This window comes from Pezoporus wallicus, unplaced genomic scaffold, assembly GCF_028554395.1.
Source record: "Pezoporus wallicus isolate ANWC-B61680 ecotype Strahan unplaced genomic scaffold, APGP_CSIRO_Pwel_v1 contig_3952, whole genome shotgun sequence".
Lineage (NCBI taxonomy): Eukaryota > Metazoa > Chordata > Aves > Psittaciformes > Psittacidae > Pezoporus > Pezoporus wallicus.
In genome coordinates, this window is record NW_026635034.1 from 12,747,782 (window position 1) to 12,775,705 (window position 27,924).

Here is a 27,924-nt window from a genome sequence, read left to right on the forward strand (position 1 = left end):
CATCAGAAAGGTTATTCCCAAGAATTATTTGCACCTCACTATGCCTCAAGAGCTGTTTTCTAAAGAGATGGCAAAGTTAACACTTGGAAATAAAATATAAATTAAAGCCAGGTGAGTTTAAAAGCAATTTTGCTGAATAGAGAGCATTGATCACAAAAGTGCAAGTATTCTTTACGTACCCAGGTAAACTCAGTAGTCTGTCTGCATCCAACTTTGAATTCCATGTCCTTAGAAACATTCCACATATGCAAAAATACCAGATACCTGCATTGCCTAACACTGTACAGACAAGGAGATGGAAGATGTGTATGTAAGCTCATTTTAGAAACAGTAAGTCAAACTCATAAGAAAGTATTTCGTAAATTAAATACAGAGCACACGGAAAACAAGGATGTTTATAAGTTGGATGTTTTAAGTTGGGGCTGTTCAGCCTGGAGAAGAGAAGGCTGCATGGAGACCTCATAGCAGCCTTCCAGTACCTGAAGGGGGCCTATAAGGATGCTGGGGAGGGACTCTTCATTAGGGACTGTAGTGAAAGGACAAGAGGTAATGGGTTAAATCTTAAACTGGAGAAGTTTAGATTGGATATAAGGAAGAAATTCTTTACTGTTAGGGTGGTGAGGCACTGGAATGGGTTGCCCAGGGAAGTTGTGAATGTTCCATCCCTTGCAGCATTCAAGGGCAGGCTGGACAGCCTTGGGTGACGTGGTTTAGTGTGAGGTGTCCCTGCCCATGGCAGGGGGGTTGGAACTATATGATCTTAAGGTCCTTTCCAACCCTAACTATTCTATTCTATGATTCTAAGGATTGTGCCATGAGTGGAAAACTAGTCTGCAGAACAACAGCTTAATGCATTTGGCATAACCAAACAGAGCTAGCCTATAAACTAAAACTTTAATCTGTGATACTAAAACATTAACCAGCTATGAAATAAAGCTTCTAATACGACCAATCATTAGCCAGGCAGAGCAATACAAGAAGTTCAGGGTACATGAACCTTCTTGTCTGCCTTTTCTTCAGTTGCTGTTTGTGTTTGATAACTTTTCTTGTTTTGTGTGAAAGGCTTTCTCAGACTTTCAACTTGAGAGGAAGGGAATGTCTACATTACAGAAGCATGTCTTATATCCACTTTTTCTTACTCATGTTATTTCACCTAAAACATTCCCTTACTCTCCATTTATGCACGGTCTCTAGCCTTCCACACAGACTAAATCACACAGGTTCCCCCGGCACACAGTCCCTTCACAATCACTGTGGCCAGGAACAGATTGTTTCCTATCCCCAGCCATTCGAGTTGCTGTGTATTTCTTCTAAGACTACATTACTATTAGCAAAAGGAAAAGTCTTAGAATAGTTCAGAAGCATCCATAATATTTTATTTCATATATTAATATATTTTTAATATATGTCATCTGTGTCACTTTTTGCCACTCACTTAACTAAGGATGAAAAACAAGCTGATCATCAGTGTCACTTAAGCATTTGCAGTTTCAGTACAGTAAGACTCCAGTACAGAGCATTTACATCCATTTCAGAATGTCCATCTCATTTTCAAATGCTTCCTTTCAAGGCAAGGCAATAGTCAAATCTGTTTTCACACTGAATAGGAACCACATAAGTAGGGTATACAATTCAATGTTATGGTTATGCATCAGCACAGGGAGTATCCCATCACCTCCTTCCAAAGGACCGCATCTAGAGCTTCAATGAGACCACTGCTTTTTTTTTTTAAGCAAGTCAGTAAAGTTGTCCCAAATTATGAACATAATCATTTCTGGTTCCTGCTCACATTGGTCTGAATTTCACCAACTACTAAGTAGGAGACATCTTTGTCAACAAAATCATTCTTCCTTTAATTTGTATTTTTTCTTAGTGTGTGTGTATATATATATATATATATATTCATTACCTTATTTTCTTTTTCAGTTAACAGCTAAGGCAGCACTAAGGCTGGGAGCGCTGAAGTAGTAGTAGGCGACTGCTGAAACACAGAAGTCTGATAGAGAAGTACAAACGAAACGTTAACATAAATCTATTCCACACAATAACCTTACATCATCAGTACAATTGTGCTACTCTATTAAATTTGCTTTTAATGGAAAAATGCTATAATAAATATGCTAATGCAAACTTAATTGGAACAAAATAAGATATATAATCATTTACACTGGGAGGGAGTCCAAAGGCTACAGACAACTGGAGATTGAGAAGTTTCTGTCCAGAGAGAGGAAGAAACAGCAGAGTTGGAGCCAGAACAAACTTTTATACTTGCAAGGGCTGCAATTCAGCTTACCACATAATTATTAGAGAACAAAAAGTGTGTAAACATAGAAGGTTGAGTCTGATGTAGAAAAAGAGAAAACCACAGATATACATTTACATCCTTTAAGATAACAGCCTCCACAGATAGGTCGTGTGCTGTTCAAATGAGAGCAACTCTGTTGTTCTGGTTTCAAAAATGGTTACTTACCAACCTGCAGTTTGTAGTGAGGGACATTTGGCATAGATATAAGACCAAAAAAAATTCATGGTAAACACAATACTTAGAACAGTCTTGCAAGCAAGTTTGTGAACTCCTTTCTCACTTGAAGTGAGAGAAGCGGAAGATAACCAAACATGATATATATAGTTTCATGTCCAAACGTAGGATTTAGAGAACTGTAACATGTCAGTCTGGAAAGGCATTAGGAGAGACACTAAAACTTTATTACTTTAATTATTTGACTGGGCCACTGACATGTAGAGGAAAGTTTAATTTCATTAATTCAGATGTAAAATTATGCTCCATTTTCATCACAAACTAAAGATTTAGACTGATCTGAAAACAGTTACCCCTTGACTTTTCTTCTGTATGGTTTCCAGTTTCTAGTGGTCTTTGAGTAGCCTAGTGTCAAAAATAAATGGAATTTGACAGTACTGAAGCAACAGGCATTCCTATGACCGCACTGGAACAGTCCCGGTCAGCCAAACAAGCTGTCAGTATATTATATTCATACTTCTAGTGAAGAAACTATTTTCAGAGTTTCTTGATTGGAGTTATTTAATGTGTAAGTCTAAAAAGAACAAAGTTATCTATTTGATATCTAAAAATTCATAACTCAGCTCCTTCCCTGAAATCCTGTTGGCCAGGTGTCCCACTAAATGTATTCCACATAAATTAAAAATTAGAAAAACAATAAACCAAGCAACACTACATTTGTTGAGGATCTAAAACAATCTTAGGAGACTCAGTTTCATTACTTCAATTTGATTAGCTGAGCAATAACTTTAATACTTGGGTTACTGTATTATTACTATTAGCTGAGAATACCAAATGGGCAAATTTATAGATAGAAAGATGCAGTAACAAACAGACAAATATACTGGCCAGCATCAGTTGCTTTTGTTGATCTCCTCCTCCATCCCGAAACAGCCATTTCCTGCAATACTTACCAGTGAAACCGCACTCAGAACCCTGTAAGTGGATGACCTCTGCATTAGCAACATGACTCTAAACACACTTAGACAATATTGAGAAAATTTAACAAATATATTAATGATTGGCTTTAGACAGTTTTCCAATGATCACTCATTCGCAAGTTTTTTAAATAAAAATTTATTACAGAAATTACTTTGAACAAAAAAAGAAACCCAAACCAAACCAACAGTATCTGTTCTAATTTAAGAAAACCCCAAAAGTAATATTGTATTCATGCCCTATAGGGTGAACTGAAGAAATGCTACAGGTATTTCTTTTGCCGTCATTCTGAGACTTCCTAGCATGGACTAACTCACATCTGCATCACAAGAATTAAGAATGAACAGTCTCTCTCCATGCTTCTCTCCAGAAAGAGCTGCATATTGAAGTGTTGCAGACAAATTCCAGTCCTGTTCATTCTGCAGTATTGGAACCAGTGTCTAGGAAAGAAAAACCAAAGGGTAAGTAATACATACATCCACTACAGTTGAGTATAATTTAAAGAGAATACTCACTCTCTTATACCTTCCCCAAGCATTTCAGGACATGTTCTGTACCTACCCTACTGCTATTGATGTGGTGGACATGCTGCCTGAGCTCTTTCAGTTAGCAACATTCAGTTAGCCACCACAAAACTTCAAGGTTGTGCACACACATCATTTGCTATTAAGGCATTAAAAATACAATAAGCTCTACTCTGACTTGCAGCGATACACAAACAATTTTACTGTGGAAGGCCACAAGCACATCTGGCTAAATCACACAGCCTATGAAAGAGAAAGGGGTTTGCACATCCAGTAGCATAAGCTCCTATGGAGTGTGGGTTATAGTTCATTACACATCTTGAAATAGATGCAGGAATGAGCATGATCTTCATAAAATAACTCAGCAATTCTCTGTTCTGAATTTTTGTCAGAAGCACCAATTAACACCAGTGCAACTGCTGGTATTACTATCATCACTGCTTTCTTGTTCTTAGAGCTATGGGAAAAATACATGACACATATGGAGAAAGACAAGTCAGTGTTTATGATGTGTCTTAGCAAGTCAGCTGCTTGTGGGGAAAAACGGCTGTAATGTTAACAGCAACTTTAAATCACCCCATTCTTTAAATCTGATTTGCATCCTTTATCAAGAGTGAAAACTGTTAGTACTTGCAAAGTAAGGTTTCTTCTACTAGCTATAATAGGCACACAAAAAATAAACAGAGTAAGATTATATGCTTGGCTAATACCAAAAGTTGAGCAAACAATAAATTCTGTCAATTCTTTAAAACTATGACTTGTAGTCACGCCAGTACCAGGAAGTCATGAGGAATCTGTTTCAGAGGGCTAGAGTATATTTATAAAGCCCTTTCCATTCTCAGTTCTTCCTTTTCACATCGCTGCCCAGTGGTGAAACAGGTGACACCATTTCCTACATCTTTAGCGATACTCTGCCACAGGGATGGTTTTAAAAGTTGTAAACCAACCTGCCACAAAAGTCATTACATTACTTCTTCTGGTAAGGAATTTCAAGGAACACTGACAAAGGTAATCCAGCCAAGCAGATATGGGACATAAACTCCCATAAGCAGTGTACATACAGTGGATCTGTTGAGCAGTATATTTTAGTATTATTTGCAAATGCTGGCATAAACTTGTCATGTCCTCTATGATCAAATCCAGCAGACAACTGCTTAGTTTTCTCTGACAAGTGGTTGCTCAGACTGAAGAGGCTTTCCTTGAATTCAATAAAACATGGTGCTTTTCTCACAACCAGGTTAATACAAGAAAAATCTCCCTACAGAAATTCAATGAAGATTACTTAGAATCATAAAATCATAGAATAGTTAGGGTTGGAAAAGACCTTAAGATCATATAGTTCCAACCCCTCTGCCATGGGCAGGGACACCTCACACTAAACCATATCACCCAAGGCCTCGTCCAACCTGGCCTTGAACACTGCCAGGGATGGAGCATTCACAACTTCCCTGGGCAACCTATTCCAGTGCCTCACCACCCTAACAGGAAAGAATTTCCTCCTTATATCCAATCTAAACTTCCCCTGTTTAAGTTTTAACCCGTTACCCCTTGTCCTATCACCACAGTCCCTAATGAAGAGTCCCTCCCCAGCATCCCTACAGGCCCCCTTCAGATACTGGAAGGCTGCTATAACTTTCCAATTTTTCCAGTAGTTCATGCTTCCCAACACCAGGTCTGCAGCAGTCTCTTAACACGTTCCCGTTTCAGTGCCTATGAGTCAAGGAGCATTTAGCTTGATTTTCTTGCATTTATCATATGTAGAAGGGAGTGCATAGCACTACTTTTGTCTGAATAATACAATCAACCTAGCTTTAATGAAACATTTGGTCAAAGCTTTCTATAAATGATCAAGTCTTGTGTGTCAGTTTATTTATATCATATTCCATACTTACTTTTTCCATCACATGCTACAATTTTCACTTTATCCACTTTTACAAGTTCAGTGACCTCCCTAAATTCAACGTCATTCAGTACAAATGTCCATACGTTGTCACAGAACCTGTATGTATTCAGAGACCCCTTTAAAGAGACAAGAGACATTTTCTGTAGGCTGCATTCCAAAAGTAACAGGAAATATGATGTTTACTGAACCACATCCCTTCTACCATTAGGCTTGCCATAAAGCCAACAATGAACACGAATGCATGCAAACTCAGTAAGCAGTAATTCTGAGTAGAACTGCCCTCCAGTGGCTGAAATTCTCAAGACCATTATGGTCTTGAAATTCTCAAGACCATTCCAAGACCATTACGGTTTATCCTAGGAGAAGCTTCACACGTATGTTAAAGAGTTTTCTAACTTTTCTAATGTGTGTAAAGGATCAGAATCAGACACAATTTCTTAAAACACTGGCCATAAAAAGAATCAGTTACAGCAGCAATTGTAACAAGATGGGAATTCTGCAATTTTCAAATAAAACCAGTTTAAAAAAATCATGACAGAACTGACCCATGTGACATAAGGGGGTTACAAAAAAGTAGTTATGCTCTTTTTAACATATTTGTGTGGTTTAAATATCTAAAAATCTTAAGAGCTCACTTCATTAATGTATTCTGCATCAACTGCTGAGGACATAATTTAACAACTGGTTTGGGATTTTTCTTTAAAATTACAATCAAATTGACATTTTACAATGTGCTGGCTATCTGGCATTCATTAGGGTGGCTGGCTGAGAAAAACAAACTTTATTTTTCCTGATACCTACAGAAAATAGCTACAAAATGACCATTGTCTTGTACAAGGGCAGATGTACACCTCTGTAGTCTCTCTGCATTACAGATGTGGCTGAAAATCTGGCCTCATCTCACTTCTGCTAGGTCTAAGAGAAGCAAGTCTCCCTTCCCACCTGCAAGACACTAAGAATGGCAGTGCTACTCATCAAAGCACTTCCCTCTTCCCCTGTTTTCATCCACCCACCAAATCTCTCCATAGCCTTTGCATTCATTTGAAAGATCAAATGCACAGTAAGAGAATAACAAGCCTCACAACTGCATACAGAATAAACCTGTCAGCATTCACTATTTCAGAGTCAAGACAGACCTGAACTTTCGCTTGGAGCGCTCAGCTTTTAACGGCATTCTGCACCAAAGCTTGGTTACTCCACCCCATGAAGAACTTATATATAGCGTTACCTTACCCTGAAGTTGACCCTGTTCCTGACGCGCTGTGCCAGTGCCGAGTTGATAGCTTTATCAAACTGAAGTAGCACCTGAAGGGCCAGCTGAGGAGTGATCTGCTGGGACTGAAGTTGTTATAAAAACAGGTTTGCGTTACTTCAAAGTAAACTCAAAAAAGCTGTAAAAATTCAAAACAAAGTTCCCAGGCAGCAGACTGTGAGGCTGGTGAGGCACTGGAATGGGTTGCCCAAGGATGCCGGGAATGCTCCATCCCTGGCAGCGTTCAAGGCCAGGCTGGAGGCTTGGGTGACATGGTTTAGTGCGAGGTGTCCCTGCCCATGGCAGAGGGGTTGGAACTGGATGATCTTAAGGCCCTTTCCAGCCCTAACTATTCTATGATTCTATGATCTCCAGAAGGATAATCAACACAAGAATAATTTTACTGCCTTTTCCCTGTTTTAAATCTGAGAAAAGGAATTAGGTGTCAATGTGATTTTTGTGCTACACAAAGAATTCATCTGGTAAATATCAACTGAAACCAACCAGAGGTGCAGAACATCAGTCACAGTGTTCTGGATTAACCTGATGTTTGTTCACTGGGCATCACAAGAGGAGGTTACGCATCCTACGGAAAACATTTTCCTTCATATAGGATGTCAAAAAAAAGGAATTATCAGGACAACTGAGTAGCAAAGGCTTTTGATTTCATTCAGGTTTTCCAGCCGTTGGCTGTACTGTACCCAATACCAGCCACAAAGCTGCTTGAGTAACAAGCCTCTCTATTAAGCTGACTGCATACCCGGGCCCCACACATACCTGTATGAGCTCATCCAGGCTCTCCTGCAGACTGTTCCCCAGCGTGGTGTTCCTGTACAGCTGATAGGCCATGGCTTACTGGGGCGGGACAGGACAGGCACCCTCCTCACCATCCACTGCTCTTGTGCGCTCGCTGTCGTTTAAAACAAAACAATACTACTAAAAAAAAACCTCTAAAGACACTAGAGACCTAATTGTACATTGCACGGTGAGAGCAAGCAGCACTGACAGATCGCTCCGCAAGCCCCCGCTAACAATACGGGAGGTCAGAGCACAAAGCACCAACAACGAGCAGACCAGCAATGCGGCACACGGAGGGAGGCAACCTTGTCCCTGCCGGGCCGACACCGACAGGCCTCTGCACCCACACGGACAGGCTGACACTGCCCGCCGTCCCTTCCCTCGGTCTCCGAACAGCTCCTCGCCCCCCACGGCGCGCCCGGGAAACCTCACGGGAACTCGGGGCCAGCACTGGGCACCGACCGAGCCTGGGCCGGCTGCCACAGCCGGGCCCCAGACCGTACCCCCACCCCTACCCCCCCACCGAACCCGGCGGATGGCGCCGGCCGCCGCACAGCAGCCACGGGCAGCGCCGCAGGACGGGGGCTCCTGCTCGGGGCAGCCCCTGGGCGGCCGCAGCCTCACCCGCTCCGAGCAGCCGAAGAGCATCCGCGCCTCCGCCGGCCCGTCACCCGGAAGCGGAACGGCGAGGTCGGGACCCAGACTCAACCCGTCCCCGGAAGCAGCGGCGGGAACCGGGCCTCACTGAGCCCATTGAACGCCGAGATCGTGCGCTGCAGGTGAGGGTGAACAGCTTACACTTACAGCTCAGTGTCTGCAGCTCCGGGGTGAGGCTCCTTCTACCTCCTCAGTGACTGAACCCCCTCCCATTCTCCTCTGCCAGGATAGCCGAGCCCGTTACAGCTGCCGAACACCTTCGAAATACTCAACTCCAAGATGCTTCAGTTCCACCGCAGTAGTGAACTAGCACCGACAGTGCTCTGGGAACCGAAGTCAAATGTGAAGAGGTGGGAGGTGGTGCCGTATGCAGTCACGGAAAGACACTCTTATTACCAATGTATGACTAAGCAGCAAAATGAAACATTGAAAAGGTAGTTCTCGCATATAGGATTTATTTTGTTTCCTAATTCAAAAATTTCCGGTAAGTATTAACAGCTAGCACATTTAGAGATACGTTCATCATGTTACACTGGGACACCCAGGAACACAAACAAGCTCATTTTAAAAGAAAGGATCATGGCATTCTTGAGAGGTAGGTGAAGAGTCTTGAATTGACATAGTTTGATATTGAAGGGCAAAGGAAAATAGTTATATCTGTGAAGAACAGGTTAAGCCAGTTGTGTCATCTGTGATTCACAACCCATGTTTTTGCATGACTACTGCAACTTCAGGTTGTTCAACACTGCACATTGCCTGTATCACACACTGGACTTTACCAACACCGATAGACAATGTCCTAACCCTTCCATCTACCATTCTATTGGCAGAGCACCCTATATCACTGCTCAGGCTTTCTAAGTAGATGACTTTGTTCAGATGTCTAAAACACAGCAGGCCTGCAGAGCCAGAGGGGAAGTAAGCATCTGTTTCATTTTGTAATTATTAACTTGGAATTCCATGTCAGAAATATTAGCTGGCAGCTTAGCAAGCTATAGTAAAGAACATGGTAAAATCAGAACTTGACTTTCTGAAAACACTACAGTAGCTTCTCCTCAGATCATTTTCAATACTAAAACAAAAACCAATCGGTATGTTTAAATCAGTGACCCTGGCAGTCCAAACTGCAAAATAAGAAAAATAAATTTAGTTGATCAAAGAATGGCTTTAACTTCCCTGATCTCAGTCATGCTTGAAGAGTGAAAACCTGTAACACAACTGTACCCTCTTCACTCCAAATGCCCTTTTTTCCTGTTAGTTGGATACAGGAAGTGAGATATGGATAAGGAACTTAAGAGTTTTGGTGCTAGGAAAGCTGCAAGATCTGTTTTCCAGATTACTTAAGTACTACTTACATGTTAGAGTAAACCCAGGTATCCTTAAAAAGTATAATTAAAGCACTGGTTTCATGCATCCACAACAAAAAGCCCTCTAGAGAATGACCTGCATCCACAAGGACTAAGTAGGAATTTTCACCAAAATCTTTGTAAGACTGGTTAAAAAAAAGCATGAAACCTATCATCCCTCTCCCCTCTGTTCTTTGTATGAGACTCTTCTGAGAATGACTGGAATGACTTGAGCATTAAACTCCTCTCCAAAGACAACAGCTTTTGACAAGAGATGCATTTAAGCCACCTTTCTACATAATAAATACTGTATAAATCCCTAGGATATACAAATATTTGACAGTGGAAGAAATATACTTTTCACCAAGAAAATTCTTTGTGACAGATTTAGTTTAGGAAGTGCCCATTCACCATCTGCTCCCATTACTTTGGGTTACCTACGGATATTCGAGCAGATGACATCAGTGAAGCTGACACAGGAGTAGGCACCAATGCCACACTGTCCTCCCTGTGACACACTGAGATAATTTCATAGAAGATTCCATTATCGCCAACATGTAATTAATTTTGAAATCTGACACGAATGAACAGTTGAAGGTTTTAAGCTGTCAAAGTGTACAATGCAAAAACCTTGCTGAAACATGCTGACAAGAACAGGCTGTGTACTAACTGCAATACAGAACAGAACTGCTGTTTCTTAGCATAAAGCCCCTCACAGCAAGCAGTACTATTCTTCACTTGTTCACTGAAAATAAGGAAAAAAAAAAAGCTAAGCTGCATAGTTATGAACATTACATATTATTCTAACTAGTTCTAAGCTTTTTTGGAAACACAATTCACCATTTTCACATTCCAGAACCTCAAAGACTTCAATCTGCTTCAGCACTAAACCCTTACACATCCCTCTCCATTACTTCCCCACCGATCATGGCTTTGCCATTCTGCACATACCGTCAAGAACATCCAAGCAATTGAGAGCCAATTCATATCCTGTTTTAATGACACCTTCTCCAAAGTATCTTTGCCACTTCTGAAGATTTATCCCATTGTAGAAATCAGTCTTCAAAATTGTCACATCCATGCACAGGGAGGCCACTGCCCCAAACGTCTGTTTCAGCTGTGCACAGTAGTAACGAAAGAGAACTACTGACTTAACACACGTCCATATAAACAAACCAAGGAGACCTCCAAATCACATTAGTGACTCATGAAATCCTTTTCTTGACAGGGCTCAAACTGTATTCTAGCAACACAAGTTTCACTTTTAGAAGGCGAATTAAAATTCACCATTAAAAGGTGAATTCCCTACAATATTGTTATCACAAAGTGATTCAGGCTTAGAAATAACTTAAAGTATGGCATTCCAACTTTTAATGGCTTTAAATATTAAAATATTATTTTATAGATTTAAAAAGATGAGCACAACAAAAAGTTACCCATAACTTTGGGACCTCTTTGCTTTTTGTAAACAGCCACCTCAGCATTAAATGATGAGCTGCAAAAGGTCAGCAGGGAATCATTCTTTAGTATGCCTGTTTCTCAAGCTGCTATCTTTGGGGACAGAACTGATGTGCACTGTCTTCATTCACAAAAACATACACTTACGCTAGAGAACATAAACCATTCAGTGAGCACATACACATTTCCAAAGAAATAGTACTACTGCAGCATGTAGCTGCAGAATAACTCAGAAACTAGAAAAGGCAATAACCCATAATTTGATAGCACAGCCTATAGAGAGGACTGGCTATTACATACTGCACTATACACACTGGAAGCAACAAGACATAGGAGAACCACAGCCCATCCACTAAGAATATGGTTTTACTGAGAATACTACTCTCTTAAATTATGACAAATTGGAACCGAGATGATCAGAATGCTTAGTATCTTGCTTCAGACCCACACAGAACCAATAGAGATCAGGAAGGTTTATAGGTTTGCATTTTCACACACTACACTGTGAAGGTATCAGAAGTAAACAAGCTGTAAGTGTCCAGTTTACTGATTGGAACCTGGGCCAACTGAAGCAGGAAATAAGACAGCCCCAAAGACAATGTTTGCATCTGTGTTCTGCTTTCAGAGCAAGATTTGGACCTGATCAAATGTATGCAAGGTAACTGGAAATTAGCATGGCCTGTTGAAAGAGAACAGCCTGCATGGTAATCTCTTTGAAACTATTATACAGAAACTATTATAATAAGAGTACCTAAATCTTGAGATAAAAGTCTCAGAGCTGCAAACTTAACTCCTGGATACATGGGCAATTTGCCCTCATCTGACTCATTTGCCCTCAGAGTCTATACATGTTTCATTAGAGACAGTAGATTAATTGGTAATAAGTCTTGACCATGGAACTATCTTTGACAGCTATTTATCAGTGTCAGGAAGTAATCTGCTTGAACATAACCATATCTTTTTAAATAAGAGAAGTAGCTTTTAATGGAATTGAGAACTGATATTTTCAGTATTAAGACAAAACTGTGAGCACAATAAAAGCCGAAAGTGAAGATTTAATATATTTGCTATGATATTCTATTGCTCAGCTCCTGAATCGGTATTTGCACACATCTGTCCTTATAGGGAAATAGCAGTGATTATCAAAAGATGTTACAAACTTTTGCAACATATTAACTAGTGCATCATTGTTGCCCTGATAAACCTATGAACACTAGTTATGAATCCAAGAACACCTCTTACAGATTCAAGTTCAATACCACTGTGGGAAGAAAAAAAAAAAACAATAAATTTCACTTAATTACTTCAAGTGAAATTAGTGCTGTCTTGTGCCAATCTAAGAGCTTTAGAAATTGAGGCTTCATCTACAGTGATGACCAGTGGCATGGTTTAAACCCAGCCAGCAACCCAGAAACACACAGCTCCTCCCTCCCTCCTTCTTTCACCCCCACTTCGAGAAGGATGGGGAGGAGAATGCAAAGAATGGGAATCCCACAGGTTGAGATAAGAACAGTCCAGTAACTAAAGTATAATACAAAACTACTACTGCTACCACCAATAATAATAAGGGAGATAACAAGGGAAGAGAATATAAAACTAAAAGGGGAAAAGGAAAACAACAATAAGTGATGCACAATGTAATTGCCCACCACCCACCAACCAATACCCAGCCCAACCCAAGCGGCAATCTGGGCTTTCTAGGTGACCCCCCCCCCCAGTTTATATACTCTGCATGATGTGCTGTAGTATGGAATACCCCTTTGGCTAGTTTGGGTCAGGTGTCCTGTGTCTGTTTCCTCCCAGCTTCCTGTCCTCCTCCTCACTGGCAGAGTATGAGACTGAAAAGTCCTTGATCAGAGTAAACATTACTAAGCAACAACTAAAACCATTGGTGGGTTAGCAGCGTTGTTCTCACACTAAAGTGAAAACACAGCACTGCAGAAGCTACTAAGAAGGAGAAAAATAACTGTTTACAGCTGCACCCAGGTCACAGAGGTGGCAAATGGTACCCCATATCCCTGCAAACTGCTATTATGGCTAGAATACCTGTGTAACTCCCAAGCTCTACTGAGCACTACCAGAGTTCCTGCTGATGACAACCAATATTTATGCAGGAAAGACTGCAGTGAACTCATTTCCTGCTGGTTTCTGGAACAGCTTTCATTTACTAACACAGAATCTAAATTTGCAACTTAAAATTCAGAAAGGCTGATACCTTGCCAGTCACTCAGCAGTCAGTTGCTGTTGTGGCTTCTGCTTAAACTCTTTGGCCAACAGGCTGAAGTGCACAGAACTGCTGTTCTGCATCTGGAACAGCAGATTAAGACACCAAATTCAAACTCACTCTAGTGAAGTTAATGAGTACTGCTTGTAGTAGGGCTGTAAACAAAAACACACATCTCCACTCTTGTGAAAGACAACATTATGTGATTGTTAATAGCCAAACAAATTAAGGGTTTTGTGACAATCAAGAAATGCACTTGACCATTTACAGCAAAACAGATTTATACAATAACAAGTAACTTATGGCCTTGTCTACCTGCAAATGAATTCCTTCAGCAGGTATGCACAAGATATTGTTCAGTCATAAAAATATATATATATATTATCTCTTTCCTTTAACATTTAGGTATATAAATATTTTACTGAAGAACATGCATCATTTAGATAAACGATTGCAAGAACATCCTCTGAAGACACAGGGTTCTTTGATATTTAGCAATATAAAATGAATATATAAACACAGCTATTGAAGTCAAGACAGACCAATACAGCAGCAAGCAGTCCATTGTGTGCCAGTCCAAAGGAATTAAGCACCCTTTGCAACAGGTTATATTATATACACACAGAATGCATTGTAAATGGAGCAAAGATAGCATCATTCCATCTGCATATTCTTCAGTCTTAGCTGGACTCCAAACTTACTGGTCACTCTTCTGCTCTTGTTTTCCATTCAGCTCTTGGTCAACTCTGCTTACCAAAGAAAGCAGTGAAATTGAAACCATGTTAGTAAATAGTTTAGTTTGACTGCTGATATATTAAGCAAAACTATTCCTCTTAACAGGAAAACACAAAGCTTTTACATGGAAAAAGTTTTAGTAAATAAATATGAAGATTTTTATTGAATGCAGTCACAACAGTGTTGGGCTTTTTTTAAATCTATTTTCCTACCTCCCCTTAGAAATCAATTAAAATTGTTGAGAAACCAGTTAAACAATAAATAAATACAACAAATGGCATTTGAAAAGAAGCATTTGAAAAGTGCAAGTTAAGTTTGACTGTGGAAAAAAACAACCCAGACTGACTGTATTAATGAATACAAGCAGGAATACAGGCTCACAGGTAAAATGACAACACTGCAAGCACCACTGCTGTGATGAATAAGCACAGAATTACCTTTAATGCTACAGTAATTAAGCCAAGAAGGTAACAGCACTAGTTGAATCAACAAAAGTCAGGTGGCTCCTTAAGTGCAATACTTTTTCTATTACATTCTACAACTCCTGTCATCATCCAGGGAAAAAATAAAAATCACCATCATGCTGCTATAGCTGCTGGGTTTCTGCTTTTGTTTGTGCCCTCCCTTTTTTGTTTTTTAAATATACCTGTATCTGCCTTGGGACTAGCAAACAAAATGTTGCTTTGCAGAAAGCAGTGGATGGTTGACAGCCCTGCCAAGATGTACTTTTCCTCTTTACAGGAAAAAGAGGCTCATCTTAACTACACCTTCTGGAAAATAAGCCGTGTGTGGAGTTAAGTTACTTTTAAAACCAGTAGCATTTCTAAGTGAGAGAGGCCAAGGCCAAGCCTGTCTTCTAACAGCCTGCCTAACCTATGTGTCCAGTCTCTCAAACTGTAACTAGCAGTTTTTTCCAGGTGATTCAAACAATGACAGCTCTTTCAGGACATGAACCCATAACAAGGAGACAGGAGTTTGGGCTTTTTCTGGTTTTGCAACTGTAAAACTCAACTCGGTACACAAGGATCCAATGGGTCTGGAGCAGTGTTGTCTAGAAGCAACAGTCCTCATCAAATACTTTGTTCACCTGCACAGTATGCAGCTACAACTCACCCCTGTCCTCACTGCAGTACCTTAGAAAAGCATGTTTTGACATGACCTACAGGACTAATCACACAAAATGTACGAAACTGTGGAGAGCTAATGCAAACAAGCTATGCCTAAACATACAGCTGACAGTATAAATCCATAGAAGTATATCATACCCTAGCTTCCAGAGTGATTCATACACATAGCCAAAGAATTCCTACTGCCATCCTCAACAACTATAGTAATTAAACTTCAATGTATCTCCTTTCCCCCCTTTATAATAAATAATGTCCTGCAACTGCTTTCAAGGTGATTGAAATCTCAGTATCAAACAGTGGCTGGCAATCTCTATACTTCAGTTTCACTTAGGAACATACTAGTGATGGTAGCATGAGTGATGGTATCAACAGAACACTAAAGAGTGCTTGTTGTAGTGGAAATTTTAAAAAGTGTTTACACATTATTGTTTGAATAATCCTGAATACAATGGGCCTTGCAACAAAATTGGGCAAATAAAACTGAACAAAAGTTCTGCTTAATATATACTCAAAGGGTTTCTTAAATTTGACAGGGTTAGTACTTCAGGTTGAATTGGAATAATTCCTAAAACGTTCAACACTTGTCACTACTTTACCTGGTAGCTATTGGAAACAGTTTCAGTTCATTTTAATCTCTGTGTTCCTCTCTCTGCCTATTACCCAACTTAGACAATAAGCCTCCTTCAGTAGTTATGCACTCAGGAAAAATAACAATAATAAAAAAAGCTGTTAGTATCAAAACCTCAGTACATTTGTTAGTGAGAGTGAAAAATGGATCCATTGCAAAAATCTCAGCAGCTTCTGGAATAGCTTGAACAGTTAGCAGGAGATTGAAAGTTAAAAAAATGAAAATCCAATGTTTATTAGCAAGGAACATAGGCACTGCAAATACAAACAGCACTAAACACTACTGACTTGAACTCCATCTGTGCAAGTTAATAACCAAAAAAAAAGTACTGAATACCAAAAATACAAAATACAAGATTCAAAATGAGATCTTCTTCCAGAGTTGCATGTCTGTTGACACAGAGCCACAGCTCAGCACCTGAAACCAGCTCTTCCTTCAGACATCACTTCTTGTAAGAAACAGTGAAACTTCATTTAATAGATTCATACAGAAGCACTACTTTTGCCTCTTGAAGGCTCAGTTGAGAATCCATGTAATGCTCTTAAAAAGTGAGCATCTCACATAATAGAGACTATTCACAAATATCTGTTTGAATATCCAGGGTGAGTTCTTTTAGATGACAGACTGCACAGGCACTATAATTACTTTAATGCATGAAAACTTGGTCACTAGTGCATGTTTATATTTACAAATGCTTATTCCTTCATGCAAGCCAATCAACTGGGAGTTAGTTGCAGTGCATATCATCTTATCTAGATGCAACCCTAATCAAAATATGAATATACCTTTTCTGTTTCTTTTTAAACTTTTCTTCTTCATACCTTGGTGAAGAAAAGTTTGATTTCAGTAAACATAACATATGAAGGCCAAATTCAACAGAAGCTGCAAACTGGTGTTAGTGTCAATACAGTTTGCAGAAACATACCAAGTTTTGAAACTGATATAATTAAAAATATATCTAGTACCTCCACCATTTTTAACCATTAATCAAGAAGTATTACATTTTAATGACATTTGAATTCAATACAACTTCTTGCACAGTGTTGACATCCACTGCCAAAATTTAAAGTCTATAATCAGAACAGTTTGAAGCCAGATACATTCCTCCACAGAAGTCTGAGAATTAACTCCACAAGTTAACCAAGTTCAGACTTTGCAGAACAGTTAAAGGTTCATTAACACAGAAAGGAGTATTTCAAGACTTGGAATGACAGTCTGAATTTTCATAAGATATCCCTCAAAAGCCCCAGTAGAAGTATCCTAAAGCTAGCAAAAGGCTGCTTCAGCATTGTCATGTCCTTCCTCCCAGCCCCAAAAAAACTGCGTTTTCTCCATCTTATGCAAAGTTACATTGTGCAACTGATACCAGGTGTGTACTGCAATAACCAGACATTTGCAGGGATGCAGTGAGGATCTGTCCAACACGGATGTACCCTTCTGTCCAAATAGTGAGACTTCCATATGGAGTTCCCAGTTTGTGATCACCTATTGCGATGCATACTCTATCGGTTTTGTACATGATAGCCTCTAACAGGCCAATCAATTCATAATCAGAATTGTTAGTAGTTTCATCTGGCTTTTTTAATACTCAGGTTGATGGTTTCTATTCTATTACTGCACCCACAAATGCTACTGACAAATGTATTGTCATATTTGAGAGAGGAGTTCCACTGATGTTAAAATGGCTATTTTTACTTGGAGGGAAGGAAAAGGAGAAAACCAAGGACATTGATGCTGCCTTCACCTCTTTGACACCACAATTTTAGAACTCTTACTGGGTAGGGATTCAGCATTTTTCCACAGCTCTTTTTTTAAATGACATCCCAACCCAAGTGATATTTCACCACTTAAATTGTTCCACATTTTAGCATGAACATTGCAGATGCTATAACTTCAGTATCAACATGCCCCGAATCTCTCACTCACCAGCTGGTTTAGTATGAGGTGAATGGAATGGGGCCTTGGCTCTAGAAGACTTAATTCACACAACATAACTTGATAATTAAGTAAGGCACTATCTGTGAAAATCCCTATACATTATCACACCAAACTGCAGTTAGCAATGTGGTCAAACATGGATACTCCTCCTAAAGCTAGCAATGACTGGAGTTAAATTATTAAATGCAAAGTATTACATTCAAACCCATCAGAGATTACAATATATACCAGTTCTAAAACACTATCAGTGTAGAACATGTCTGAATAATAAAACATACTGTTTTATGCATTCTGGGATGCCAACGTATTCCATGGGGATGAGTTCAGCTAGCTCCGCCAGGGTAAAGACATACCTAATTTTTTGGCTGAATTTTGAGCTGTGGAAGAACAAATGTAGGCTACAGTTACAACTTAATATTGACCTACTGCAAAAATTAAAACAGTTTTTGAAGTTTAATGTAAACAGTAGTTAGGATTTTTTTTAACACCTTCCAGGTTATTACCTAATAAAGGGTTTTGTGACAGCCAGAAGTGTTCTGATGAACCAAGAAGGATGAACTATGATTAATGATTTCAGATTTTTCCTTAACCTGAAGAATTCAAACAGCAGACATAGTTACTAGCACAAAAAAGCAGCAGGACAACAAGGGGATTTTCAACATATAAAAACTATGTTTTTGTAAGCAAAACTATCACATCAATCTTGTGTTCTGACACTCCATTATTAGAAGTTACCATCTGCCAGAAGAAAAAACTATGCAGAACTGCATAATGAAAATGTAAGATATAGAAGGAGTTTGACAATAATGACAAGGAATTAATATGCCAAAGAGAAGTTTCTTTGAATCTTTCTACTTAACTAATGATGTTGTTGTTCATGAAAGACACCCCATTATTAACCTTATCTTATTAATACGTGAAGTTTTAAGGATATTCTACATGGTAATAGTATTTGGTATTTTCACACTACTATTTTCACTAGAAACCAACAAAAAGCCAGGTATGCCTGTAGCATTATTCCACACTGTCTAGCTTAGGAAGAGGTTTTCACTACATCAAGTAATTTGTATGATTAAATCATAACTAGAAGGTACCAGACACCACAGTAAACAGCAGTTGTCTTAAGTGTGTAGATCACTGATCATGTGAATATTGTAAGAAGACACTGCAGAGCTTCTTACCTTCTATCAATTTGCTGGTAACATTTCCTGAGCCAGCCTAAACTTGGCATTTTTCTCCGTGTTGTTGCACCATTCAGGTAAACTATCATATAGTTCTCTGCTACCAACAGCTCTAAAGTGCCAATTACATACCTACAGACACAAGCACAGAAAACTTTCAAGTGAGATCTGTGAATATTAAAGTAATTCCTAGTAGTGCTCAAATAAATAAAAAAAAAAATAGAGAGTTGTCAACAGTGTTGAGCAACATATAGTAACTTCTTCCCCCCTTTCCCCTGGAAGCAGATGGAGTTGCTTCTCTATTTGTTATCTTTCCCTCACCTGAAACATAAAAAACTTCATTAAAAAAATTTATTTCCCTTGCACTAAAATGTTAAATTTCATGTTGTAAAATTAAGTATTCAGATGCAGATGATGACTTACTTAAATAGATTGTCCATTAGGTATCTATAGTTTGGCTGGCTGCTTTCAGGCATAAAGCAAACAGCAAACACAACAATGGCATTTAACCCATCACCATAGTAGCCTAAAAACAAAGAAAAAAGCAGTAATAGTGACCAAGGTGACTGCACACTGATTACATTTTCACCAAGCCAAGCATTCAGTAAGCTTTTTCATTATTTACCTTAAAGACAGCTAAAAACATCTATGCTATTTGGACGGACTCATACAATTACAGAAGATTTCAAGTTTGTCTACTTCTAAAGAAACAGGTGAAGCTGACATAGATCAAATGCTGATTCAACATCTCAAGTGTAGAATCTCAGTAAATTTAATAACATTTAATAACATTTTTATTTAGTCAAATTTTCTTCCAACCTAAACTCCATAGACTGTTAGGAAAAGTCATTAGATTGATTTATGCCTTAGTAGATCTACAGTTAATGCCTCAAACACTCTTTAAACAAAAATATCTTAAAATTCAAAAAACTCTTAAAAAAATTCTACAGGTAGCACTGACACTGTAGAACAGGTAAGTACATCTTACTGCATAGGTGCATCTTAATACTTTCATCTGAACATGCATGCATTTTGGAACTTGAATTTAAGAGGGGAAAAAAAAAAAAAGGATTAAACCAACCATGTGCCTTAACATTGCAACAAATGAATCACTACTTGAGCCTTTATGCCCAAAGCTCTTCCTGTGCCACCCCAACTCAGCTTAAAGAAGTAGTTCCTCAAGAGTTCCTTCTCAGCACATCACATATCCTTACCACCATGACTGATAACTTTTTTGTATGGTTCAATTGCCTTCATGTCCACCCTGTGGTCCTGTTCACCGATTCTAAACATTCGCCAGCGTCGACCATCATCTTTTTCCTCTGCCGCAGCATATTCAGTAAGTGATCCTTTCCTAATGACATCAGTAGTTTTTGGTTTTGGAAGATCATCTGCCAAAGTTACACACGTTCAAGATCCATTATGAATACTTATGTACAGTGACAATCAATTACAACACGGGTTAACCACTTTGCTATCTATTTAGTATTCTCTAGCCAGTCAGATGTAACAGCTGACTTAGTTCCCTCAGTCACTGCAGAATAGGATCTGATGGGTGTCACCTATAGTTTATCAAAATACTCCACGTTGGCAGTTATCCATCAACTGTAATTTTCTATGTTAAAGTACGTGACAAATCTCCATTTGTTTAAGAAACCTATTTAATTGTAGGCTTTCAGAACACAGACCTTGATGAGTCTCACCAAAATAAACAAAGTGGTTAACTCCAATGATAATTAGACAGGTTGCCTGATCAGAGATTTACATAAAAGCATGATTTAAAACATTGAGCACCTTGCAAGCAGACATGCAGCCAAATTATTAGGAATTAAATCTAATTCACATGCGTGCAATCAGTATGTATCTGAAATTTATGTTGACAGCGATCTGTAAGACAATTTGCTCCAATTAAATAAGATTCTTGACTTTGTTGCACAGACCTTACCCAAAGCGAGAAAAACCTACTGCAAGTTAGTTGTCTGTTCCCAAGACAAAGCTGTTAATTGAAACTATCCTTCCAGGAAAATGAAGGCAGCAGCATTAAAGGAAGAAAAGACAGAAACCCTTTTCAGCCACTTCAAAAAACAAGACACAAACATTTGGCACATTTCCTTCACATCATTGCAAAACTGACCCTACTTCTTCACTACAATGAAGAGAACCCTTCTAACACAAGTAAACCCGCAGTCTGTTATGAAAAGTTCCCTTGCAACATGTTTTTAGCTATTTAAAAAAACCCCACCCAACTTATTCTAAAGAGTGTTTCTCCTTTTATAAGCTATCTTGGAATAAAGAACAGGCAATGTTTAATTTAGACCAGTGGAAAGAGCTTCCTGTTTACCCAGGAATTAAAAGTATTTTATTTCCAGAATGAAAAAAAAAAAAAAAATAACTGAGTTAACACGATAATTCAGTAAGAGACATTCTTAAGTCATGAAGTTTGCAGAAGTTGAAGACTCCAGCTGCTGACCAACACAACAGCTCTTGGCTTACATAGAAGGGCCCTAAAACAAAATTAAACTGCAAGTTTAAAACTTGTGCTTTAACTTCTTGCTGTGGTTTAAGCCCCACCAGCAACTCAGCACCACACAGCCATTTGGTAACTCCCCTACCTTCCCACTCCAGGTGGGATGGGGAGGAGAACTGAAAGAAAGTAAACCCCACAGGTTTAGTTTAATAACTAAAGTACAATATATTACTAATAATAATGATACAGCAATAACAAGGGGAGAGAATATAAAACTAACAATGAAAGGGGAAAAAAAACAAACAATAAACGCAAGATGCACAATACAATTGCTCACCACCTGCTGACTGATACTCAGACCAACCCAAGCAGCGATCTGCCCTTCTGGGTGACTCCCCCGTTTATATACTGGGCATGATGTGCTGTGGTATGGAATACCCCTTTGGCATGGGTATTTGGTTTGGGTCAGGTGTTCTATCTCTGCTTCCTCCTGGCTTCTTGTGCCCCTCTTCTCTGGCAGAGCATGAGAGACTGAAAAGTCCTTGATCAGGATAAGCATTACTTAACAACAACTAAAACAGTGTGCTATCAGCACTATTCTCAGACTACAGCTGAAACACAGCACAGCACCAGGAGAAAAAAAAAAAACAAACAAAAACTGTTACAGCTGAACCCAGCACACTTCTACACAGAACTCTTAACCTCAAATTTGTCAGAATCCCCAGGTTTTGCCTATATGAATGAGGCATCTATTCATTTCTTAAAATAAATATAATTACTAGTGTGGCTGCAGCTAATACACTATCAAGTAATTTCAGAATTCCTTGACACAAAATAGAGGCTCTTTTACCACTTCCAGTCAATCCAGAAAGCATGCAACCTTTAAGGCTAATGAGCATTTGCCATTCTCACCACAGTAAAACGTGACAGCAGGTGTTACTGAGTATTTTAAGAAATACCATTCAGCCCTCCTCAAACAATGGCTTGCATTTTCATTGATTTCTGACTAGCTAATCTACACCCATTTATATGGTTCACCTCCACTTAAAAGTATCTGCAGTACACATAACTCACATTGGATTCCCCCCCCCCCCCCAGGTTGGTTCTTAAAAAGACTGCAACAGAGAGGAACCTGGACTCTTTCAGGTATTTAATGACCTTCCCCTAAGTTTGAGTTACAGTTATTCTTTTGCCAGCTTGCTAATCAATCAAGGTCTGGTCTTTAAAATTTCACTGCACCCATTTCCAACTTATAAGCTAATAACTCCCTTTATATTTTTCTGCTTGTAATATTGGTCATGGTTATGACCCACCTGAAAAAGTGTTGACCTGCACATAACAAAATAGAAATATTTCAGAGCCTCAGGCAAAAGTAACAAAATACTTACCTTCCCATTCAAACTCATTGCTATTTTCTGAAGGAGTATCTACATTGTCCAAATCAATCTCTCCACTCTCATCCAAGTCATCAGACAAAATAGACTCCTCACTGTGATCCAACGTTAAGCTAATATCTGGAGCCATCAGTTTCTTCCTCACCTTGGTTCCATTAGCCTCTGTATTTAAAAAAAAAGCAAATTATTTAATTTCAAAGCTAAAGGAAGTTGAGCTAAGCATATTAACAAGATGGAAGAGCCCAGTGCTTTGTCATAATGCATGGTAAGTTAAGACCCATAATTTAAACCAACCTATCTTTGGAATAAGAGTTAAACACAAGGTGAAAAGAACAGCACTTCAAGGTCAGAGTTCTTAGGACTGTAAGCTTACAGAGCTGCATACACACTATGATCACAGTGGTAGACCACCACACTCTCTACAGAAGAAAAGCCTCAAGTCTTGCAAAGAATGCAATAGGTTCATGTCCTTAGCCCTTTTGTTACGTATTCAAAACGTCATAACCATCTTTGATGAAATAAAAAAGAATATACAAGCTAAAAATAAAAGACTAAAAAAGGCTGACAGACAACAGCAAAAACAGAAAACGAAAGCAACTATTAGGTGAGAATACGCAGCATGCTTTGAGACACAAGGCAAATACTTGTGTGACTTAGACAGCAGATGAAAGCAGGAAATAAAACAACCGATCCAGAACTGGAAATGCCACAACTAAAGCAGACAAACAAGATAAAAAAAATTTTAAACATAAAAACCCCCATCTGTATGACTTCCCTCCTGCCCATTCAGACAACTTTCTTAAAAGGCTGCAGAGGTCTGAAATCTGGAGTGAAACTAAAGCAGGCCCGAACTGATGCACGGAAGCCATGTGAACCAAGGTTTTAAGATGGGTCTGGGAGTGCAGTAATTCATTTTTGTCCAGTATTACTCTGTTCACAGGGAGGATAAAGAGTCTCATTTTATTCCAAACCCCTCTTTTTTCTAGACCATATGTTTATACTACCCTTCATACACAAAAATGCCACTTAGAATGCTGCTTCCCCAAGCCTGACAAAACACAAAACAAACACAAAACCAAAAACCCCACACCACCAAAAAAAACCAAACAAAAATCCACCCACCACCCAAAAAGAAACACCCAGAACCACCCCACACCAAAAAAGAGCTTTAAGACAGCCATATAAGTAGGAAGCCATCAGCTTGACTGGAGTGGAATATTCTCACCAGCTTCACTTTCTGTTCCAGTGGCAGCCAATACATCTGACTCCACAGGATCATCCTCTGGCAGAGGCCTAGTGCACAAAGGGGAAACTGTTGTTACAAAACTTGTTTTCTTTTTTAAATAGCCAGCTAAATGCCAATTATTTAGACTTAAAACACTGCTTACTACTGAACTTAATTTACTTACACCTAAAGTTCAAGCTTTCACCAAGCAAAGCACCCAAGTCACTGAAAATTCCTTTACAGGATTCAAGCAAACATCTGTTGATGTAATAAGTGCCAAAATACTGGTTCCTACTAGTGTCATCCTTAAGGAAACTTGTCACGTTCTTGCTTGAGAACATTTGACATGAAATACATTACAAAAGTAGTTCAATCGTGTTATTATGGAATACCTGTGATGTAAGTTGGTTTAGTTTGTTTGTAAGCCCGAGCATTACTAGCAGTCTTTAACTGTTATTAATTTTGCTCAGAAATGTTGCTTAATGAAATATTTGGGCCTTTAGACTCTGGTAATAATACGCAAACAACTTAGTTACAGAAGACTATTACAGAGAACAAAGCCAAACTTGCAGATTTTCACTTTAGTACCTCTGGCAGCTTCAACAGTGGCATTCCTGTATTACTTAACAGACGTAAGGGTTCCCTCTTCCAGAGCACTGAGCTTTTGAAAAATACTATATTAACGGACATCACTTCAAGATGATTAGAGTGGTAGCTCACATGGAAGACAAAGAGGCAGCTTATTCTGGATGTTATGCATTTGATTTAAATTACTTTAAAAAAATAAAATTATAAACCTTGGAAAATCTTCATCTTGCCATTCTTCCTTAAACTCAACACCTTCCATTCTCCAGCCAACTTGAATTGTTAATAGAGACTCCTTATACACCAGAACCTCTTGCCTTCAGGACAGTAGGCTAAAGAGGAGCTGCAGAACATAAAAGAAAATGCTAGTTCAATACTATTTTAAGTCCCACACTTGCAGCACATCCTTCTACTTAGACCCAAGTTATGATACTACATAGTGGGGGCAGTAGGAAACGGGGAAAATTTATGGTTTGCTTCTATTTATACGTTTTTCCTCATACAGAAATGCTCATGGAGTGGTTTATCATACAGTGATTTCAGTTGAAAGGGATCTCATACAGCCCAATGCCCTGCTCAAGCAGGAACAACCTTTCAGTTGCAGGCCCAAAGCAATCTGATCTATCATTTAGGATAGTTCCAGTTCACTCCAAACTTTAAGGAACTTGACAGCTCTCCAGATTCTATAGGAGATACTAAGTGTATATTTTTAATAACTACTCAGACAGTCAGATCTAAAACACAATCAAGTTCTAACCCCCTACTCCCCCCAAAAAGAGCAAGCAAAAAAAAAAAAAACACCAAGCAACCCACCACACCAACCCCAAAACCCTACAGATAACTATTTCAGAAAGCAATCTCACCCTGTGATGTGCAAGTCAAGCTGTGCTTTTTGACGCTCACCCATCACCAGCAATAAGAAATCCCCAATAATGGAACATAATAAACCATTCTGCTGATACACAAGTCCAAGCTCTTGGCTGCGCTGGCTCTAAAGATTAGCAGGAACAGGTACACTTATCAATGAGGATGTTAACAAAACCAACACTAATCAAAACAGGAAGCTACTTTTGAAAGCAGAGAAACAATGAACAGAGAAAACAAGTTTGGATGCAATCATACTGCTAATTATGACATTCAGGTTTTTACATGCCCCAAAAGAAGCAAGATACACTTACTATTCTGTAGGATCACCTTTCACACCAAATCTCTATTGCTCTTCTCATGACCCGACACAGCCACAGACTGATTTTAAAGTGTCCTGCGATGCTCACAGCTATGCTGTGCGAGCTGATTAGATAAAAGCAAACAAGCCCAAGAGACCGGGTTTTGTAAAACTGCAGTACCAGAGACAAAAATTTAAGCTTATTTTACTGTCATTTGCTGCTTCCCTCACCAAGAGGGCTGAAATTAATTTTCTAGGAGGCAGCAGCCTAGTTCCTCTTCAGGGTCAGACTGCCCTGGTTTGAATTGCTCAGCCCAACACCATTCAGGTGCTGACAGCGTGTGCCTGTGCACACAGCCTCCAACAAGCTGCCCCCAGGAATTGTCCTCCCAGCTCTCCCTTGTTCTGTTTGTTCTTTTTGACTAATACACTGAAGCAGCTCCTTGCTGCTTGAATCATACTACTTTCCTCCTGAAACATGCCCTCTTTTTCATTAACATGATGATCTCCTCAGCATGCAGTTTCTCCTGGGTACAAACCTGCTGAGTGTTTGCACCAATGAATTTTAAATATTTGCTTCATTTGAGATCAAATCAAATATTTGAGATGAAATTTTGATCAGTGACAGAAGTGGATATGTGCATAGCTCTTTGCGCATGTTTCAGACACCGACACGTAGCATGAGAGCTTTCCTGGGAACAGACCATCTGATGCAAACATGCAGTTGACTGTAAATGAAAAGGCACCAAACCTAAATGAAAATCTTAAGTGGTAACTTCATTCTTATGGGACAGATGCAGAACTGAAGAAAACCGACAGGAAAAAAAAAGAAAACAACACACAACAACAAAACCAAAAATCAACACCACAAACCAACCCTATCACTGTGCTCGTGGCTATAAGCTGCTACTCGAGCTTGCCTGCACTGTGTTCACAAGACAGTTCCCACACGATAGCTTAAAGTAGGGTCTTGCTCCAAGACTTGAACAGTACCCTTCCTTTGTAAGGTTTAAATACGTGTCCGAGTTAACCAGAAACAACCAATTACTACACAGTGTATTCCATTAGTAGCTGAAATAAGGAGCAACCCTTAACCTCCGCGGCACAGTTCTACGCTGCGCATTTACTAAACCTCCACGGAAAAAAACAGGCCCCCGCACCCGCTCGTTCCTCAGCCGCGGAAGAGAAACGGGGTTCGTGCTGCCGGGGGCGCGCCCGCGGGGCAGGAGCGGGTACCCTCAAGTCCGACGTGCCCGGGAGCGCTCGCAGCGCTGCAGTGCTCTCCGGAGCCAGCCGCGGCGGCGGTCCCTGCTCACCACCCGGCAGCGGCTCTTCGGCTCCCGGCTCAACCCCGCGGCGCACCAGCGGCCGGACAGGCCTCGGCCCGCGGTCATTATAATATATAGGCAGACACTAACTTGATCACAGCTGCTCTGTTGCCTGAATGATGCAGCAATAGTGACAAAGTTTTTTTTATTGTAGGGTACTGAAGGAACTGGAAATAAATGTGACAGGTGTGAAGTGTGGAAAGAATTAAAAAGCGAAACAAGGAGGCACAAAATGAACAGAGTGTCAAGAAAACCTGGTTTCCACAATAGAGTAGCTTGTGAGGCAGAGTGAGGGTTAAAGCTCTGTTCAAATAAAGGGAGATCTCCTTTCAGACACACCTGGTTCAGGGTTCTAAATTTGCCTTAAGTATCTACCTATTTTATACCTCCCGATCCACAAAGTTCTTCCTCCTTTCTCCTTTGGCTTAGATACTCAGAGGTTGCAGCTGCCCAGTCTGCCTATAGTGGAATTTTTCATTTTATGTGCACAACCTACAGTTCACATAAGGTTTCACAAGGCTAAGCAAGTTTT

At 39.5% G+C, this 27,924-nt stretch overlaps 2 protein-coding genes across 7 annotated transcripts; both read right to left on the bottom strand.

The window, feature by feature from the left end:
- Positions 1-3,648: 3,648 nt before the first annotated feature.
- On the bottom strand, positions 3,649-8,046 carry GTF2A2 (general transcription factor IIA subunit 2). The gene is made up of 4 exons (XM_057399146.1): positions 7,914-8,046; positions 7,118-7,222; positions 5,874-6,000; positions 3,649-3,897 (listed from the first exon to the last, which is right to left on the bottom strand). The coding sequence occupies exons 1-4, from the start codon at positions 7,983-7,985 to the stop codon at positions 3,872-3,874; spliced, it is 330 nt and encodes a 109-aa protein (XP_057255129.1). The 5' UTR covers positions 7,986-8,046; the 3' UTR covers positions 3,649-3,871.
- A 5,756-nt stretch (positions 8,047-13,802) lies between these two features.
- BNIP2 (BCL2 interacting protein 2) lies at positions 13,803-26,042 on the bottom strand. 6 transcript variants are annotated; one of them, XM_057399170.1, is made up of 11 exons: positions 25,763-26,042; positions 25,112-25,242; positions 24,324-24,382; positions 23,084-23,251; positions 20,443-20,619; positions 19,652-19,754; positions 19,229-19,360; positions 18,551-18,637; positions 18,326-18,424; positions 16,895-16,930; positions 13,803-14,365 (listed from the first exon to the last, which is right to left on the bottom strand). In XM_057399170.1, the coding sequence occupies exons 2-11, from the start codon at positions 25,159-25,161 to the stop codon at positions 14,317-14,319; spliced, it is 960 nt and encodes a 319-aa protein (XP_057255153.1). In that variant the 5' UTR covers positions 25,162-25,242; positions 25,763-26,042; the 3' UTR covers positions 13,803-14,316. The 6 variants fall into 6 exon arrangements, with proteins under 6 accessions (XP_057255153.1, XP_057255144.1, XP_057255172.1 ...); XM_057399161.1 differs by having other exon boundaries at positions 24,315-24,382; positions 25,763-26,039; XM_057399189.1 differs by lacking the exon at positions 18,551-18,637 and having other exon boundaries at positions 24,315-24,382.
- Positions 26,043-27,924: the final 1,882 nt, after the last annotated feature.